The sequence below is a fragment of the Schistocerca cancellata genome, chromosome 1 (assembly GCF_023864275.1).
Source record: "Schistocerca cancellata isolate TAMUIC-IGC-003103 chromosome 1, iqSchCanc2.1, whole genome shotgun sequence".
In the NCBI taxonomy this organism is placed as follows: Eukaryota; Metazoa; Arthropoda; class Insecta; order Orthoptera; family Acrididae; genus Schistocerca; species Schistocerca cancellata.
The window spans coordinates 865,165,926-865,187,911 of record NC_064626.1 but is presented as its reverse complement, the minus strand read 5'-3'; the positions used below and the strand labels follow the sequence as shown (position 1 = coordinate 865,187,911).

Genomic DNA, 21,986 nt, shown 5'->3' with positions numbered 1-21,986 from the left:
AACAGAGACCTTGCCTTTATTAAGTGATTTAAGCTGCTTTGCTACACCAAGGATACCTACTTTTATGTTTCTCATCTTGGCAGTTGTTCTTGGCTGGGATTCACGAATATTTACTTTGTCTTCTTTGGTGAAGGAGTTTTGGAAAACTGTTTAATAACTCTGCTTTAGTGGCACTGTCATCAGTGAGTTCACAGTTATATCGCGCAATGAAGGTATTGATTGCATCTTGCCACTGGTGTGCTTTATGTATGACCAGAATCTCTTTCGGTTTTCAGCCAGATTCCAAGACCGAGTTTTGTTGTGGTAATTATTGAAAGCATCTCGCATTTAAGTACGTGCTGTAATTCAAACTTCGGCAAAACTTTGCCAATCTTGGGGATTTTGCGGTCTTTTAAACTTGGCATGCTTTTTTCATTGCTTCTGCAACAGCAAACTGACCCATTTTGTGTACGATGGGGGATCAGCAGCATCACTCATTAATTTATGTGGTATATATCTCTCAATTGCTGTCGATACTATCTTTTTGAAATCATTCCACATCTTTTCAGTGTTTACATGATCAGATCGGAAGGTATGAAGACTGTCTCTTAAAAAGCCGTTAGGGGCTTTTTTAAATAGATATACTTTGCATTTCTTTTTGATGGTTGTAGGTATTATGGTATTCAGCCTAGCAGCCACTGCATTGTGGTTGCTAATCCTTGTATTCGTTACGATACTCACTATTTGTCCAGGATTATTTGTTGCTAAGAGGTCAAGTATGCTTCTGAACCATTTACGCTTCGAGTGGGCTCATGAACATGTTCAAAATAATTTTCTGAGAAAGCATTCAGTACAATTTCAGATGACATTTTATGCCTGTCACCAACTTTAAACATATAATTTTTACAGCATATCATGGGTAGAATGGTCACCAACGACTTTAACAGTATGCGTGGGGTACCTATTTGAAATGAGACTCAAGTTTTCTTTGAACTGTTGAGCAACTATATTTTCCGAATCAAGGGAGGGACCGGGGGAGGGGGAGGGGGGGGGGGGGTTTGTAGGTAAAACGATCCAATTAATAGTTTAGTCTGATTGTCAAGTATAACCTCTACCCATACTATTTCGCAGGAACTATCTACTTCATTTTCACTACAAGGTAAACTACTTCTGACAACAATAAGTACTTCACCAGCAACTGTATTTAATCTATCCTTTCTGAACACTGCTGAATTGTTTGAAAAAATTTTGGCTGAACTTATTTCCAGCTTTAGCCAGCTTCCTGTGCCTATAACTATTTGAGCTTCGGCACTTTCTATTAGGGCTTGGAGCTCTGGTTCTTTCCCAACAACACAGCTACAACAATTTACAACTTCAATACCGATCATTCCTACAACTACCGGACTGTATTGTACCTGTCTCCCTTTAGACAGACACCCTTTCTGTGATTTCCTGAGACCCTCAATCACCAAGTCCCTTCCACACAGATCCCACTACCAGTGTAGCCACTTCCTTTGTGTAGTGGACTCCTGAACTATTAAGTGGAACCTGGAAACTGAACACACGACGGCCCAAGTCAAGGAATCTGCAGCCTACATGGTCACAGAACCACCTGAGCCTCTGATTCAGACCCTCCTCTCGGCTCTGCACCAAAGGACCAGTCGGTTCAATTGACGATGCTGCTTTGTCAAAATCAGTTAACAAGGTGGCAATTGTTGACCAGTTTACTAAAAATGTGTTCCTGTGCTCCACTGAAAGTCAAAAACGATAGCTCTCTTACACAGTCTCATACAAATTAGATACAATAGTATTTTTAACAGTGAGACATGCAAATGGAGAAGCATGTGAACTCAAATTGGTTCTACTATGGTGACAATTACCGTTAATTGAACATTCTTGGTAAGCTGTAAAATGTAAAGTTACTAGGACAAAAATTTCACACTTATTAAAGTATTCTGGTCTATTACAATGTTGTCAAATAAATTTCTTGGAGAAACCAAACATTTTGTTCACATCTGTGGAGCATATCTTCTGTGTCTGCACAGAACTGTGGTGCCAAGGAACACAGCCCTGAACTGTTATCAGGCCACAGCTGCAGCCTGCCAGCTGGTCATCACCCCTGCCTACACAGCAACATCAGCAAAAGCCGTCACTTCTGTGTCATTCACTTCTGCATATCATCGGCTGAGGCTGGGATAGTCATCAACTGCTGCATAATAATAATAACCAGACCTCAGTCTTCAGCCTCTGTTCGAGATGCTTACAAGTGGCACAGAAGCATGGCTCTTCCATAAATTCAACCCGGGCAGCAATACAGGGTATACATAAATTCCAGGAACACTTTCAACTATTTATTGAATAAGAACCAAACATTGTACACATATCATACATTTTTAAGAGAAATCCTGAAAGTGTTTTTTTTTCATGTACACAACCACAGTTTAGTTTGTAATTTGGTGATAGTCAGAGCTAGTTGCAAACATGGCGATTGCTTGTGCCCGGTAAAGAGAAGCGGGCGTCCCAGTGTGAGTGAAGTGAATGTGGAGCACGTACAAGAGACATTCATAAGGAGTCCAAAGAAATCAGTGTGTCGTGCATCCCACAAACTCAAAATGACTATAATGACAGTGTGGAAAGTCCTGCACAGAAGCTGTCTATGAAACCATTCAAATTGGAGCTAGTGCAGAAGCTCAATGATGACAGCAAAGACGAGTGTTTTAAGTTTTGTTCGCAGTTGCAACAACTGAATGAGTATGGGGATGGTATTGTTGATCACTTAATTTTTAGTGGCAAAGCCACTTTTCACACTAATGGGAAAGTGAACAGGCATAATTGTCGAATCTGGGGTACAAAGCACCCACACGAATGCATTGTATTTGAGCATGATCCCCAAAAGGTAAATGTTTTTTGTGCCTTGTCACGTTGAAAACTGTATGGGCCATTCTTCTTCACTGAGAGCACTGTCACTGGATATTCCTACTTGGACATGTTGCAGCAATGGCTGATGCCTCAATTGCAATCAGACTCTCCATTCATCTTTCAACAGGATGGGGCTCAACCCCATCTTAATCGTGAAGTTCATGGGTACCTGAACATGGAGCTGCTGAATCGATGGATCAGCCATACTACAGAAGAGGACAGCTGTTTCACGAAATGGCCTCCCAAATCACCAGGTCTCACTCCATGTGCCTTTTTTATGTGGGGACAAATTATAGACCTGGTGTATGTACTGCCTCTACCACGTGATGTAGCAGAGTTCCAGGAGAGAATACGGGAAGTGACTGCCACAAAAAAATGGTTCAAATGGCTCTGAGCACTATGGGACTCAACTGTTGTGGTCATAAGTCCCCTAGAACTTAGAACTACTTAAACCTAACCAACCTAAGGACATCACACACGTCCATGCCCGAGGCAGGATTCGAACCTGCGACCGTAGCGGTCGTGTGGTTCCAGACTGTAGCGCCTTTAACCGCTCGGCCACTCCGGCCGGCTGACTGCCACAGTTGATGATGCCATGATGGGACGGGTGTGGCAAGAATTTAATTACAGTATTGACATCTGCCGGGTCACTCATGGTTTGCATACTGAATGTCTATTTTAAAAAAAAAAAAAAAAAAAAACACTTTCAGAGTATCTCTTCAAAATGCAATATGTATGACATCTGTACAATGTTTAGTTCTTGTGCAATAAATAATTGAAAGTGTTCCTGGACTTTGTGTACACCCTGTATTTAAAGCTCCAAGGCAGCGCATCCCTCAACAATACAGCTGGGCCATACTAACATGCACAGCCCGTGCCAGCATTGCCACATTTATACCATAGCCATGACTTGTCTGATTGTCTTCGCTTTGGCAGCCAGCGCTCAAGTTGCTACCTTAAGGAGAATCGCCACTGCCAACCATAGCTCTCCAGCCTGCAGTTCCGAGTTTGTCAACTGGGTAGTCCTACCACACACACCAGTCTAGCCCTATCTACTGGCTGTCTTGTTGTTGCACCACAGATATGCCGGATGCTGCTAGTGCATCTGCGCCAGCATGCTCAGGTCCGAGGGACATCGCCGACCACCTGCTCTCGATACACTGCTCTACATTCATGTATGACTGATAATAAAGAGTATTGGCAACCAATTGGCTGTCTAGGTGGTCTGCACCCCCACCCACCTCCAGCAGAGAGCAGCTCTTCTATACTTTCCCGCATTATCCATTATACTTCAGATGGTTGTGTGTGTTCTGTTGAAGTCTCCAGTGTGATGCATCTCTCCACTGCTAGTTTATTCAGTACAAGCTGCTTTACCTCTACATAACTATATAGCTTCTGCAGCCTGTATCCATTTTAACCTGCTTGATGTATCTGAGCCTTGATTAATATCCTGGCTCACTGCTGGCAGCAGTAAAAGTTAATTTCCATGTGCCCCCTTAGAAAAGGTTGATGTTTCATGCTTTCAAAAACCTTGAACACATCTGGTAATTGTCGGTTGCTGTTACCCCATTATTCCTACACATATCTTCTTCAGCACTGGAATCCAGATACCATTCAGTTTCACAATCTACTCCTGATTAAAATTATTGGCATGTTTAAAAATCTTTATTGCCTTTCTGTACAGCCAAAGGAAATATGGTGTCTTCCTTGTTCTGGATATGGAAGTCTTCAAGAAACAACAATGGCAGAAACACTTAATTTTTCATTTGCAACATTTTGTTGACAGGGAACTAGCAACTTTATTAAATTTCTTAAAGTGTTTATTAATGATTGTATCAACAGTTGCAGTATTTATATGAGGCAACTAGTTTCAAATCTTACAGATTCATTTTCAAAACTAGCCTACAGAGGCTCCACTGACAGTGGACATCAAAGTGGCAACAGAGGTTGTGTAAATGTTTCAAGAATGAATGCCATAATCCACATGTGCCTCCTACCAAGTCAAAATCATAGTGATATGGTGCAGCCTCAATAGGCTGGGCTTGAAAATGAATCTGTAATGTTTGGAACAAGTCACCTAATATAAATACTGCAATTGTTGACAGAATCATTAATAAATGGTTAAAAAGAAACACTTAAATTATTTACAGGCTCTCTCCAAAATTAATGGGAGCAAGATGATAGACCATACTGCAGCTGTTGACAGAATCGGTAGTAAATGCTTTAGAGAAACATTTAAATTATTTATACACAGTCTCCAAGATTGATGGAAGGACGATTATAGAGAAAGTTAGAAAAATGTAATTTCTCTGTTAAAGGCATCAAATATTTGGATGTCTTTTAATATGAAAGTTATAAATCAAACCAAGAAGCATTTAAAAGCCTTTGAGGAACAACCCATTCCCAAGAACATAGAATTACAAGTGTTCCTAGGGAGGATCAACTACTAAATAAATTTTACTTAAAGTGCATCCCAAATACTGTATTCTTTTAACTAACTGAGATAAAAAGGTGTCACATGTTTGGTTGCACAACTGTGACAGAGACTTTGAAACCTTGAAAAAGAATCTTAGATTCATCTCACACCTAGCAATCAATAACCTAGAAGACAAATTATATTGGTATGAGGGATGTCAGTCTGGAACTGAATGATACTGTTGCACAAGAATGCAAGTGGCAGCAAACATCCATTAGCCTACACTTCTCAACGACGAGGGTTGGAACTTTAATAGTGGCAACTATTTATTTACAGCTCCACAAAATAGATACCTGTTTCAAAGTTTTAGTATCATTCAAAGTAGTCAGCAGCATCGTGTATAACCTGTTGCCAGTGATGTGGAAGTCATAGGATACTCTTAGCAGTGCCAGTTGTGTTGACAGCTCGAGCAATGTAGGCTATTGCCCAACAAATTTGTAGCAGTTCTGAAGCGAATGCTTTGAAGTATTTCCTTCAGTTTAGAAATTGAGTTGAGCTTACAAGGGCTTAAGTCAGAGGAGTGCAGTAGGTGGTATAGCACTTAGCAACACCATCTGTCAAATAAATCAGTAACAGCTTGCACTGTACGTGCTTGAGCATTGTTCAGCAAAGTGACGGTCAGAAGCTGCAGAAAGCGTCATCACTTCTGTCTCTAAGCTGGTCATAGGTTGTGTTCTAAAAATGAACAGCATAGAGACAGAAGTGATGACACTTTCTGCAGGACCTAACCATCATTTTGCAGAACAATGATCAAGCACGTACAGTGCAAGCTGTTACTGATTTGTTTGGCTGACGGGGTTGCTATTATTTGTGACAGTCTTTTTATTGTGCTTATCTGTGACTCAGCATTTCCACCATATTGTGAGTAGCAAATTTGCCTTTGACAATATTGTTACATTCCATCCTGGATTTTCCATTGTTTGAAGACTATAGTGATAATTGTTTTGAAAATAATTAACTGTTTGACACAATCACACTAACTTCAAACAAAGTTACTGGTTTTGGGCTGGCATTGACTATCCTCAGATCTACAACACAAATAAATTTAAAAATTAAAAGTGAAGTTACACAGATTACATCAAAATTAAAATACAACAAAATAAAGTGAGGTTAAACTGTAAAATGTGTGCTATGGGTTTAATCCCACCACTGTGGATGTCTCACAGTCAATGAAAATAAATGAAATACGTCCTGTAGACGTATAAAACTTTTTATTTAAATATGTTAAACTCATGGTGTACTGAGTGCTACAGTACAGGCTGTATCCATCGCAGAATGCTTAAACATTGTAGATATGTTCATTAATCAGTGTGCTCACGGAGTATGCTGAAAAATAGTTTCACTTTTTGCCAACAGGTGATAGCTGAGATATGGCCGAGGTATGCCAGAAATGAAGAGGATCCTCCAATCTTGTTATGGCAACAATGATCAGATCATTCAGTCCCACCCAGATTACCAGTGACCGGAAAATACAGCATCTATTTCTGGCAACATTCGCATCTATTTGTGGCAGAATTCACATCTGTTCTGGTAAAATTTTGTAAGTGATTAGATGCACTTATAAAAGGTTATCACACTACATTAGCGCAGACAAACAAAGCCTTAGTTGCTTGAAACTGACTGTTAAAAGAGTGGGGATTGGGAACATTTTGACTGAACTGTTTGCTTTTGCAAAAACTTGAGCACTTTTTGTTCTGAAGTGGCCTTTGTATTCTTCGTTTGGCAGTATTTCATCTTTCAAGAACGACTGTTCTGTTGAAAAGCAGCAGCATTTTTCCGCCAGTGAACTGAATGTATCATTGAATTAAAGTGTTTCAGGGCATTGTTTGTCTCTTCCCGCCCAATTTGATGATTACAAAATCTGCAGACTATTAATTTTGACCATTTGTGGGCATTCATAGCTGTGGGCCCCATGCCAGACAATGCTAAAAATTGAACTGACAAGGTACTTAGCGTAGAAGTACAGCTGATCGTACAGTAATATGATTTTTGCGTTAGGGGAAGGATTTCAGCACAGATGAAAAAAGTTAGTGCGGGCGCTATTGGCTGTAGTAGCAGATAGCCACGAGTGTAAACAAACTAGAATTTTGACCGCCAGACAGTAGAGGAGACAAGCAAGGGAACAGGCCCCGCCTCCCTGCAGCAGTGAAGCAGCCTACAGCAGGACTGACACATTGTTACAGGGATTGCTGATCTCTTCTGGTGTTGTAAGGGTGGTAGTCAAAATCCATGATAGACCAGGACTAGTCACTTCACTTTTTTCAAAATAAGAAAAGAAATGCACAAAACAAGGCATTCGGGGATGGCTACTGTGCAACTACTTGTTGAGGTTACCATTAACGACTTAGTTCAGGCACGATCACTAGCGGTATTCGATGCGACCACAGTACAAAACGTTCACCACCTAATTTGCCATGACAAAAGTGTCCACATTATACAATCTTCTGAGCATTTCTTAGTTGTAAAATGTTATGTCCCACAGCTGATAACTACAACATTGCATTACATAGTGTGTATCTTAACATTATGCCGTCCGGTGACAACACAGTGGTGTTGTGCACAAAATAGCAATCAACGGCCAGCGAGACGACAGTTTTTTCATGTGCATAGTATCGCTCAGTGGCCGGTGACAACACAGTGGTGTCGTGAGCATAGTATTGCACAGTGGCTGGCAACAGAACTTCAGTATCTTTTGTATTCTGTTGGTGTTTTGTTTAGGTAACAATAAATTAAACACATCAACATGTTTTTAGTTTTTATAAGTACTTGTGCCTTTTCATCATGGCAGACGAAAGAGACAATATGATTAGTTATTATGAATGTGTGGAAGTCTTGTCTAACATTCCCAATGACTTGGTCGACTGGGAAGAAGACATTGGAGATCCAAAAAATGGAAGTGAAGCAGAATTGTCAGAAGATAGTGAAATATGTCCAAGAAGGATTGGGCAAATGCTACGGTTGCCAACTGATTTGGATGAATCAGATGAAGAAGACAGTGCACAGTGGTCAGACTTTGATTTACCGAGGACCAATAATAAATTTGAAGAATCTCCGGGTCCAAACATACTTCCCAAAGATAGACACAGTGTCGAGGATATCGTAGAATTATATACTGGGAGCAACCTATTTGAATGTATTAGCAACGAAACCAACAAGTACTACAGTCAAAAATGCAAATGAAGAAAACAGGATAAAAAAAAAAATGCCAAATCTGTCAACATTATGGGACCTGAACTTAGAAAATGGTTTGGGCTTGCTATCCGTATGGGAATTGTAAAAAAAAGCAAGTACCGATGATTATTGGTCAACGAATCCATTGACAGACACACCTATACTTCATAAAACAATGTCCCACAACTGAATCAGACAAATATTATCACTTTTACGTTTTTCCAACAGGAACAATAAATCAGATAATGCCGACTGGCTTTTCAAAGTGCAATTCATAATTGATTATTTTCCAGAAAGTTTAAAGAAATGTTTAATCTAAATCAAAACATCTCAATTGAAGAAGGAATGATACTGTGGTGTTGACGATTAAATTTTAAAGTTTACAATTCGTCGAAAACTACCAAATATGGCATACTCATTCGGATTCTGTGCGATTCAAGTACAGAATACATTTTCTCATTCAAGATATATTCCGGCGCTGGACAGCCTTTAGCAAAATGTGATGGAACTATTGACACCTTGTGATTCTTGAGTTTCTCCCGGCGTATTTGATAATCAAAATATCCACGGGTGTACTGCCGGTCTACAGTGTCCAACGGGCACAATATTTCGGCGATCATACATGTCGCCATCATCAGGTGAACTGACGGACTGAGCTCCTGTGAAATTCGCACCAATGATGACCTCATAAACCGTGACTGTGGCTATAATCTTAGCAAGGCTTGGGAACCAGCAATTGGGTTAATCAAGAGTAAATCGAGCAAACGTATAGTTGTGACGACCACGGCGGACAGAGCCATCACACCGACGTCACCTCAGACGCCGTCGCAATCTGTTCCACCACGTGACCGTGGCGCGGGGCGCGGACGGCGGAGGGAGTGCACCATGGGCGGAGGGTATTTAAATTGGCCGCCACCGTGACCGAACCCAGTTCCCCCTGAACAGCCATAGCGTACGGATCTCCGTACCGGCACATTCACAGGAGCTCAGTCCGTCAGTTCACCTGATGATGGCGACATGTATGATCGCTGAAATATTGTGCCCATTGGACACTGTAGACCAGCAGTACACCTGTGGATATTTTGATTATTGACACCTTCTTATGGAAAGTGGCATCACCTCTACATGGATAATTATTATAGCACTGTAGAACTTGCAGAGAAGTTTCTTGAAAAGAAAATTCAAGTATGTGGAACAATACGTCAAAATAGAGAATTTCTTGAAAAATTAAAGCACACAAAAGTCAATGTGTTTAAAGCTTGTCATGAACAGAAAGGTGGAAGTACTCGCCCAGGTATGGAGAGCTTCAAAAAGTAAAATGATATGAATGATCTCTACAATACTGACACTTTGACTGACACTCAAAGAAAATGTAGAAAAATCAATTACACAAAAAAAAAACTTGAAAGTATATTAGGCTACAACAAATACATGAAAGGAGTGGACCGGGCAGACCAATACTTGAGTTATTAGCCCTATATACAGAAAAACTATAAAATGGTCAAAAAAGGTTTGCATATACCTCTTTAATCACGCATTATTTAATGCATTACGTACATGTCAGTATTTCAATACAGAACATAAGAGTCTCCAATTTCATGATTTTTTTATTGGAAGTGTCTGATGCGTGGATAAAAGACGATGTACCTGCTTCTGAGTGAAACTTGGAGGTTGCCACTACATCGCTTATGTCCCATCATGATCCGGTTGACAAACTTTATGGTCACATAAAGCAACACCATCTAATACTTATTTCTGAAATGAATAAATGAAAATGAAGAAACTGCCATGTATGTTCCAAAACAAAACAGAACAATAAACTTAATGTGCAAGTCTTATGGAGCTATGTTACATCTTGGAGACTGTTTTGCTGCATATCATATGAAAGAGAAATACTAAGTACCAAAGACAATGCAAATAAACAAATATATGAAAGAAACAAATATTGTGTTTATTTACGTATGTATAGCTTAGAAATTTCATGAAAGTAGGGGAACAGGGTTGAGAACTCACAAGAACTAATGATGAGATTAGTAAAGCTTAACAATTTATAATCTCCTGATAATGTCAAGAACGGCCAGCGACAAGCTAAATAATCCAAATTAGCACTGCCAGTGCCATGTGAATAAATTTGTACGAGATGTGTGGACAGCAAAGTGTTACATAGGCCATTTAACCATCCACATCAGCATGGCACCAGATCATTGTGTGCATTGATACACTGTTGTGTTCATAAACTTTTTATTTGGAAACAGGTTCTTACGCACATTATCTTTTGAAACTGGGCTTCGACAGATGGTGTACAGTATCAGTAACTGAAAATTGGGACATGAAAGGGAAGCAGTGGTTGGGAAGTGAGTGAGACAGGGTTGTAGCCTCTCCCCGATACTATTCAATCTGTATATTGAGCAAGCTGTAAAGGAAACAAAAGAAAAGTTCGGAGTAGGAATTAAAATCCATGGAGAAGAAATAAAAACTTTGAGGTTTGCCAATGACATTGTAATTCTGTCAGAGACAGCAAAGGACTTGGAAGAGCAGTTGAAAGGAATGGATAGTATCTTGAAAGGAGGGTATAAGATGAACATCAACAAAAGCAAAGCGAGGATAATGGAATGTAGTCGAATTAAGTCGGGTGATGCTGAGGAAATTAGATTAGGAAATGAGACACTTAAAGTAGTAAAGGAGTTTTGCTATTTGGGGAGCAAAATAACTGATGATGGTCGAAGTAGAGAGGATATAAAATATAGACTGGCAACATCAAGGAAAGCGTTTCTAAAGAAGAGAAATTTGTTAACATTGAGGATTGATTTAAGTGTCAGGAACTCATTTCTGAAAGTATTTGTGTGGAGTGTAGCCATGTATGGAAGTGAAACATGGACGATAAATAGTTTGGACAAGAAGAGAATAGAAGCTTTCGAAATGTGGTGCTACAGAAGAATGCTGAAGATTAGATGGGTAGATCACATAACTAATGAGGACGTATTGAATAGGACTGAGGAGAAGAGAAGTTTGTGGCACAACTTGACCAGAAGAAGGGATCGGTTTGTAGGACATGTTCTGAGGCATCAAGGGATCACCAATTTAGTACTGGAGGGCAGCGGGGAGGGTAAAAATTGTAGAGGGAGACCAAGAGATGAATACACTAAGCAGATTCAGAAGGATGTAGGTTGCAGTAAGTACTGGGAGATGAAGAAGCTTGCACAGGATAGAGTAGCATGGAGAGCTGCATCAAACCAGTCTCAGGACTGAAGACCACAACAACAACATGCATAAAATAAAACTATTTCACACTATACCTGAGAAAGTAGTTCATATGGCTTCCATCAGCAATGAAATAGTGACTATTAAGTAATTTTGCATTTTGAGGCAAAATTCCCTTCAATTTTGCATTTATCACAAAATGTGAATTTTTCCTGTTCCTACAGAGTACACAGAAGCCATAAAACCCATTCAGTTGGCCATCCCAGAAGAACTCAGTCCGACATTAACTGAATACCAGCGATATATTCCATCTCTCTGGTTTTTTGGGGAAGATGTGAATGAATATGGTAGAGTCCTCATACCGAAAATTCTCCGCACTTTTCTGGAGGACAATTGCCACCACTGAGTAATTCACATCAAGAGTACGGAGTATCTAAAGGGGGTATTTTGCAGATGATTGAGTTTTGAAGTGTGGAGGTGTATGGGGGCAGTTATCACACACAACATATGTGATGTTATTTCCACTACCCCTAGTACTCCCTCCATGGCTGCCACACTACATATTCATGTGAAGTCTAAAAGACCAACCCAGGAAGTGTAGTAGTACAAGAACCATTCTGCATCTTCTTTGAATCTCGGGGCCACAGCAACCAAGACTATAAGAAGACTGTATGCATCAGTGATTGAATACATAAACTGAAAAGACCATACAGACGTCTTCTTCGTTCCCAACATGGTTATATAGTTTCAGATTGTAGGTAGAAGGAAAAAGCTCAGTGTGCTATGCGTAGGCAGGTACATCATAAGTCCATTTGTGATGAAGGAAAGGGTACTAAGACTTCTGTGGCTCTGATAAACATTACTTCCGTGGGAAAAACAGTTGTTGCTCTTCACAGTGTCATGCATCATTAGATGGTGCAAGTAAGAGTCTCAGGACCTACAAGCCTGAGTAGGACAACTCGATGTGTGCTAAACACAAGAAGCCAACTGAGCTTCACAGCAAAGTCACTGATTGAGGATTTGAAATTGCAGACCGTAGATCAGAAGGAAATAACTATTTGTTCATTTGAATCAAAGCCTATACCTTCACATCACTGCAGTTTTATTCAGTTTAATATGAAAGGGCTTTGGAAGAATTCCTTAGTGTCACTTTTTGCCTTTGAAAGTCTTCATTCAGGGTTGCTACAAGTTTCCCCAAGTGAAACTCCCTGATCTTACCCTGATTTCCAGACAAGACTTGTGATTTTTCCCTAAAAAGCTCTGAGATCTCATGGGTAAGTTAAGATGTAACTTGACATTTTATCTTTGCAGCTATGGTACAAAAGTGCGAACGAGGAAATATCTAAAAATAATAGTGTTATGAGAAAGCAAGCCAAATGGTATGTGTGTTTCACTGAGACCATTGATGTTATTTTACTTCAATAAAATGAAACACATTTGGTGACAAAAATATGCATTTCCTTGGAGTCGCAAGACAGATTTAAAATACCTTCACTGATTTCAGAAATAACCTCAGAAGAAAGTAGGCCTCTTGAAAAAAAAAGTATAAGTAGGGGAAGAATTGTGTAAACTAACACTGTAGGTGACCACCAATAAAATGTTGGTTCTATTATGTTCGTTACTCCCAGTTATTACCCACTGTGTTATACCTATTATTTTACAGGTATTGCTTGATTTTTCCTTCGAGAAATATATGAGCACATAATGTACAAACCGCCATCAACTGACACAATTCTCTTCTTCTTATCGTCCGTACTTTCTAACATATACACTACTTTTGTAGTGCCAATATGTACTAGAAAAAATTAAATGTCAATAAAATGCCACACTGCACAACATACTTGTTGTGAGAGAGTCGAAATTCCTGAACTCCATCACCCTCGGCCTCTGGCCTGCTGAGGAGCACTGCAGTCTTGGGCCCATGAATAAACCACAAAAATGTGCTGCATTACGACACAATTAAACAGATCTGGCCTGTGGGCTGATCAGTAATACTAGATCCGATGGGCAGGGTTTGCACATTAGTGGGAACCGAATGGCTTCAGATCGGCAGGTCCGATCCATTACAGATACCTGCAGAAACAGCCTGCAGTTTTGGCCTGTCACGGTAATCCAATTGTGTGGCCAGCTATTTACGAGCCACAGGCAGCATTTCGATGAAATGAGACTGTGGTGATCAATCCATGCAACAGATAACTTGTACAAATACTCTGAGAATCAATAATATTGAGGATAGGTAGCAATTCACCATAAAGATGATTGCTGAGCCACAGACATGCACATGGAAAAGACAATCATCCTCTCACAACTAAATTTTCATTCATAGCTTCTGTCAGAAAACAAGAGCACAGACACATTCACACAATCACTCAGACACAACACATGCACACATGACCACTGCCTAATGCTGCTGAGTCTACAGTCTCTGAGAATCAGATCCAAACAAATCACTCCTCATGCCTCTCGCCCACAGCTGCTAGGCTAGCAACAAGAAGTGATGGCAGCACTGACTGCTGCAAGCTGAGAGGAGTGGTAGGAAGGGGAGAAACAGTAGTAATGAGGGAATGGAGAAGTCTATGTGCACTAGAGAAAACTTCCACTCAGCAACCTGCATAGATAATATCATTACAAATTATAGGTTTGATGATACAAGGAAGTTTTGCCTAGATCTAGGGATATCTGATCACTCAGCTTTGTTTCTAGGGTTCCCCAAAACAGAGAAATTAAAATCTGAATCTTATATAAGTAGGGATTTTAGCAAAGAAAATTTAGAGTTGTTTTGTGATACGTGAAGTGTTATAAGCTGGCCTTTAGACCACTGTGATTCAAGCAACAAAAATTTTGATAAATTTATAAACCGTTTTTTGGGTGTATTCAATGAAACATTTCCCCCAAAATCCTATCAAAAGAGAGTCAGGAATAAACAAAATAGGATTACACCAGGTATAAAAATTTCAAGTGCCAGAAAAAAACAGCTGCACAATGAGCTCAAAGTAAATAGAAACCCTAATTTTGTAACTTATGTTAAGTGCTATAAGACAATTTTCAAAAAAGTGACTGGCAGCAAAAAAACTGGCAAATAGTATATTCATAAACAAACAAAGAAATAAAACAAAGGCAGTCTGGTCTATTGTGAAATCAGAGTTGGGAGTCAATGTTAAAGGCCAAGAAATTTCTCAAATTAGGTTTCAGGTTGATATTATTGTAAATCATGTTTCAATGTCAAACTGCAAATCATGTTTCAATGTCAAACTGCTTCAATGATTTCTTTATCAATATAGCAAAATCTGATGTAGACATGACAGCCCATCAGGACAATATGATTTTCAGGCATAGAGATGACATTTGTTTTAAAAAATCAGAAAACTCACTCAGAAAGATGTTTAAGAGACAATATTATCATTAAAAAGAAATTCAGCTGGATGAGATGGAATACCTTCCATGGTAATCAAGGCAGTACGCCATATTATTTCATACCTACTAACTATTATTGTAAACCAGTCTTCTGAACATGGCTCTTTCCCAGATGTCCTAAAATATGCAGAGACTAAGCCATTATTTAAAAAGGGATCACCAGAAGATATGGGAAACTACTGGCCTATTCTCTCCTTCCAATTTTTTTCTAAAATATTTGAAAGACTTGTGGCAAAACAACTAGAAAATTTCTTTACAGTAAACGACAGTATTTGTACAAAATCAGTTTGGTTTTCAAAGAGGAAAAAGCACCATAAATGCCATCAGAGAATTTACAGAAAAAATAAGCACATCACTAGACCAGGGTACAAAAGTCTCATGAATATTCTGTGGTCTAACGAAAGCCTTTGACTTCGTGAACCACTCATTATTACTTCACAAACTGAAGAGCTATGGGATCGAAGATACTGCATTACAGTGGTTCAACTCTTATCTGACAGAAAGGAAACAAAGAGTTATATTAACATCAAATTCAGTTAACTACCACTCCAAATGGAAAACAATTTCCCAAGGAGTTCCACAGGGTTAAATACTGGGTCCTTGAACGTTCTTGTTCTATATAAATGATTTACCATTAAATATTGATGCTCATTCAGTCTTGTTCACAGATGATACCTCAGTCCGGATAGAAAATGATACCATAGACAAGATTCCAGATTGTATAGAAAATGTTCTGGGGAAACTGGGATCCTGGTTTCATAAAAACTGACTAAAGCTCAATGTCACTAAGACACAGATGATGCAATTTGTCTCTAAAGTGTCAGCAATATGTCCTGTACAAATAGCCCATAATAATAAACTGATGACAGAAGTGAGCCATGAGAAATTCTTGGGCCTAAACCTTGATAAAAGTTTAAACTGGAAGGCACATATAGACTTCCTGGCAAATAAATTAAATTCCCTAGCTTTTGCAATGTTTATTTTATCTGTTGTCACAAGAAAGACAGTCTACCACAGTTATTTTGAATCTGTTATTCGGTATGGGATAATTTTCTGGAGAAACTCTAGAAGCAGTACAAGGCTACTAATTCTTCAGAAGCAAATCGTTAGAAACATGTGTGCTGCCCACAAAAATAAGTCATGTAGCCCATTGTTCAAGAAATTAAATATACTAACAATTACTTTGTTGTACATTTTTGAAATTTTGATTTTTGTATATAATGATCAACATAATCTTGGAAGGTTTTGTTTTAAGCATCGCTTTGATACTCGTCACAAGGAAAACTTCAAATTTCTTTCGCAAACTTTAATCTTTATGCTCAGACACCACTGTAAATGGGGCTAAAAATATATAACAAATTAAAAGGAAGAAACATGTTAACAATGGACCTTCATTCACTGAAATGTTTACTCCAAAATATTTTAATTAAGAAATGTTGCTACACCACTGAAGATTTCATGGAAGATAGTCTGACACTTTGAACAATAAAAATCTATAGCTAATATTGCAGTGTTGTCTGTGTACAACAAAGGAAATCGGTAAACTGTTAATTTATCGTAAATACTGTAGTGTTGCATTTATTGGCATTATTCTTAAAATAGTGCCAAAAGAATTTCTGTAAATCATTATACATTATATTTTTGCTGAACTTGACATGTTTCCTGTACAACAGATCATATGATCTGTACAATGTATGTAATGAGACTAATAAATCACAGTTTACATTTACATTTTACACATTGCAACATAATACGCTTCACCAAGCTCCCATTCGAGCTGACCTGTAAGCCATTTCTACACTCGGCAACTTTAAGACATCATGCTGAGACGTCCCACTGTGGTGCCACTTACAAACTGAATACATACATGGGTGACTTTACGATCACAGTAGGAAGTGGTAATTTGGTGATCACCTACACTATGAACTAGTAGTACTAATGAAACTAATCGGTCTCTCCTTATCAAAATGGGCTACCAACTCCAAACAACATAAAATTATCTGGAGATCCAAAGGGTGAGAACCCTCACACAGACTCAAGTTTTAGGTGTAGGTTGGAACACCATGGATGATTACTTCTGAAGCAACCCCAGAGAAGTTACCAGAAAGTCATCATAAGAGCAGTTCTTGCGGTGTACAGTTAGGATCTATGAACCACATGGACTGTTCTCCCCTGTTCCTCTTGTTAGAAAATTGTTATTCCAGGACATATGGTGCAGCTCTGCACATTCGTAGAGACTTAGAAAATAACGTCTGACCCATTTAGTCTGTAGCAAGCACAGACTTGCTCCTATTAAGAAGGTGACCTTGCCACAATTGGAACTTTTAGTGGCAATAATAGGAACATGACTACTTTGTTACATTTGATTACTTCTGTCATGCAGCAGAATTTAATATCGTTCATGTAATATTGTGGACAGATGCTAGTCACTCTAAGTTGGATTTGCAGTGATCCAAGCAGATGGAAGAAATTTGTTTGTAATTATGTAACAGAGATACATAACTCTTACATAGTGGAGACACTGCTCAGCACAAGACAACTCTGTTGATATCTTTCATGAGGACTCCTCGGATGTCAAATAAGCCTCCTAAAAATTTTGTGGCATGGACTGCCTTGGCTTGCTTGCCCTCCTGAGTGTTGGCCAATCTGATACTTTGACAGTACACCAACTACATGCAGCAGAGAAAACAAAGAAAAATCATAGCCAAGTTCTGTCAATATCTGCAATGACTATCCTCATGAACCTATCTGAATTCAGATCATACCAGAGGCTCATTCATATTGCAGCATGGACACCCTGTTTTCTACAGAACATTCGTCAAAAGGAGAAATCTTCGGGAAAGGTTAGAGCCACTGAACTATCAGTTATCTAAATATTTTGGATATGAGTAGTCCAGAGAGAATCCTTTGCTGAAGAATACCACATGCTTCAAAATAACTTACCACTGCCAAGAGTATAACATTGCAGGTACGGCCTTTTCATGGAATACGGACTGACATGCCTAGAAGGTCAACAACATTGCACTAGCCTTGATGGGGAACAAAAATGTCCAGTGCTTTTTGACAGTTTCCACCATTTCAAGCAATTTGTTATTTGAGAGACACACTTTTTCCTTTCATGACTTTGGTGCTCATTCTTTATGGTCCAAACTCCAAATTGAATTTTGGATAATCAGAGCTCATTAGGCAATCAAAAGAGTCCTACACTTTTGGTTTTCATTTCAGATCCTGGAGAAACTGTGAGTGCAACAGATTGAAGCACCACTGTCATCTGAACAAGTTTTGCCTGCTAAACCATTAGCTGTAACAGGGATATACTTTGCTGGACAATTATTCATTAAATCAGAAGAGAAATACGCAAGTCACATATTGCTCTATCGTATGAGCTACTACACAAGCAGTGCACCTCAACCTCTGTACACACTTGTCAACAGATAAGTTTCTCGAGGCACTCCAGTGATTCACTGGAAGACGTGGACAAGCCCATACGATTCACACAAAGGATGTGAAAACATTAAATTTTGCAAACGTGGAACAAGCACAGCTTTGGAAGGCCACCACAAAAACTTGCCACTTTCTTGCCCACCATGGTATTACATGGAAATTCATTGCCTCATGCGCAGCGTGGTGGAAAAGATGGTGGGATCTATAAGTGGTTGCCTGAGGAAGGCTCAGTGAAGAACTACTGAACACCACCCACATTAGTACTGAAGCTACAGTTAACTCTAGGGCTGTCACACAAGGAGACGATGCAGATGCACTGACCCCTTCCCATTTACTGACTGGAGAGAACTCTTGACAATTCCTACATCAAAAACAGACTTAGCAAAAGAATTTTGGCTGAGGCAGTAACTCTCTGACAGCTTTTGAAAACGTTGGATGAAAGAACATCTGTGGAACCGAGAAAATTCCATGAATTTAAATGTCCACTATGATGACTCAAAATTCTGCCCTGGAGACAACGTTCTAGTACAAGGGGAATGCACCCACGACACATCTGGAAGAAGGCCAGAACAGAGAGAGCACTACCAGGGAGAGATGAGCAGGATAAGAACAATAATCCTCTGCACATCAGGTCACACCATCAGTTGTCCTGTGCCGCTGGACCTCTAAGAGGTTGATCAGGGTGGGGAGGATGAGAGACTATCTATTTATTCTTTGGAGGAATATCTCTGACTTGTTGCTATTTCTCGATATATGTGGTTCTGTGATGAGAAATATTGTTTTTGTTAGTACACTCTGTTGTGACTACATTTTTATGACACTCTTTTTCAACTGATTCTTAGGAACAGCTCATCATAAGAGGTCTGTTACCACATATGATTAAAAATGAGTGTTTCAAAGAAAAGCTGCACGTTTCATCATGAGTTCATCTACCAAGTGCTCATCTCATTCCTGTGACACATCTGCCACTGGAAGAAACCATTGTGCAGCTGGGAGAGATTTAATCGAGGCTTACTAACATCTGTTCCTGCCATATTCCTAAAAGAGTTGAACAGAGGCTGCAACAATGTAAGGTGGATAGCAGAGTGTAGATGCAGAAATGTGGCATGTTGAGAGATGTAGAGAGAGAGTGAGTCTGTGACCATTAAATGACAGAGAAAATGTGAATACCATATAAATACAGAGCACTGGACATGACTTACACATACAAGCCAACCCTTTTTTAGTAACTCTGAAATCTCTGGTGGCATCGTCTCTGTACTCATGACTAATGACAGAAACCAAAGTGCCTGTATTTTTCAACAATCAACAGTTGCACACCACTGTGAGCAAGTTATATCTTCAATAAAACTATGAACTGAATTTATTTATTTGTACTTTCCAGGAGTACTAAGAGACTGAAACTCTATACTGATATACTGCTCATCTTTTTTCACATTGTAATTTTTTTTTTCATTTCTTCCCTCTTCTCTCACTCTCAGCTCTGCTTGTCAATCCTCAACCATTTTCTTTCTGTTCACATCACACTCCTCTTAATTTTTACACATATGATTTAATGACATTTTTACATGGAATTCATTCAAAGCAGAATACCTGGGAATATTTGATAAGATCGAATAGAGTCACCAGTGGTGGTCAAGAGTACAGATGCATACTTCTATGATACATGAAAGATCAACACGTCAATATCAGGATAGTCAAGGAGCAATCAAACTGCAAACCACCCCATTATGAACTGCTGCTGTGACAGCTTGTTGAAATTAATGAGTTCCATTACTAATTTCAGTTACTGCTCCTGGCACGCTAGAAGTGACTATTTCTGCCCTGTTGTCTCTTTACCAAATTAATATAATTTGTTGCCTACTTCACTAATATTGGCATGTGTTTTTTGTACAGCTGCTAAACTATTCCTTTGGATCTACATTGAGAGATTTAACTTTTCCTTCAGCACTTTCACCCTTTATAAAAATATTTCAATTCTCAAAGCTCAGAATACACTATTTAATGTGATGTACCTTTTGGTGACCTCAACTTATGTTTATAACAATACAATTGTGGACAAACCTTGGGTGAACACTGGATCCTGCTGCTGAGAGCTGTAAGTGGCAGTGGGAATACCAGCAAGAGGATCTGCCAAAACATCCACTCCACTTGTGTTGCTTGCAGAATCGAACACTGTGGATGTAGTACTCTCCTCAGGCACAGCTGGCAGTTTAGAATAAGACAGCAGCTCTGCAGCAGAAGGAAGTGCAACTATTAAAAAAAACACATTTCACGAAAATAGATACTTGAGCTATGAAAGAGATGGTATTCGAAAGAAACATTGATAACATTTGCTAATTTCCACTTAATAATACAAAGATGACATATTATATTCCTAGTTCCAATGTCCACACTTTTCTTCGGCATTAATTTAACAATTCACCCCACTGTACAGCAAACCATCTTGTAGATATTGATAAGACTTATGATTCTGAGTGTTACACTCTGACGCCAGATTTTTTATCAAGCTTCCCGTTTACAACATTTGAAAGAATTTGTGCCAGAAGGAATGAAAAATAATGACTTAGAAATAAGTTGGTGTATTTGGTGGAATAGGTTGAGGAGGTGAGTAACATAGGTGTATAGAACAGCAGTGGGGGAGGTGGAGCAGCAAGGCAAGGAAGGTCTTAAAACCAAACTGAAGGCAGATCATTTTGCATACAGAAGAGGCAAGCAAAAAAAGGGATTAAATTCACTCCCATTCCATACTTGGGCTAAATTGTGTACAGTACACCCGAAATGTTGAATGAACTCTGCCATGATGCTGCTTATAAATGAGTACACCAGAATTATTGTGAAAAAGGTTTAGTTTTTATTACTGATTTATTATAACGAGTCCCACATCAAATGTCCCAGTTTAGAACTATTCTGGGTATTCACCTCCACGAACTGTTGCCAGCCAATGACATTCAGTATAATTGTTGGTGCCTTGATGTGAGGCATACAGGATGGCTATAGGTACAATCCTCCTGACTCTGCTGCAGCAATATTTTGGCAATGAAACAACTATATTAATAACTACCTGCAGCGACTCTCTATTAAGGCTTGACAATATGAAAGGTGTCCTTCCCCCCACACATCCAGCAGGTGCCTAAGCATAGATGCCAGTTGATGTACGCCAAGTGGAAGAGTGTCTCTGGAGAATGGCTATAGAATACGATATACTACAGATCAAATTGTGAAAAATAACTGGTCTTTGTTATCATATAATATTCATCACTGGATTATGGCAAAGAAATGGGAGTAGCTGTGGAGGGCTTGTGTTGCGAACACAATTTCATACCTGGCTATGAGACATGTTCATATAAAATAAAGCTCCTATAGTAGAGGCGTATGAGCC

General features: G+C 39.2%; 1 protein-coding gene across 1 annotated transcript in view; it reads right to left on the bottom strand.

Moving 5' to 3' along the window:
* LOC126189517 (MLX-interacting protein) overlaps window positions 1–21,986 on the bottom strand; it is a 401,730-nt gene that overhangs the window by 144,913 nt on the left and 234,831 nt on the right. Inside the window, exon 7 of the mRNA XM_049930949.1 lies at window positions 20,669–20,836. Within this exon, the coding sequence (XP_049786906.1) occupies window positions 20,669–20,836 (168 nt within the window). The remainder of the gene's footprint in view (window positions 1–20,668; window positions 20,837–21,986) is intronic.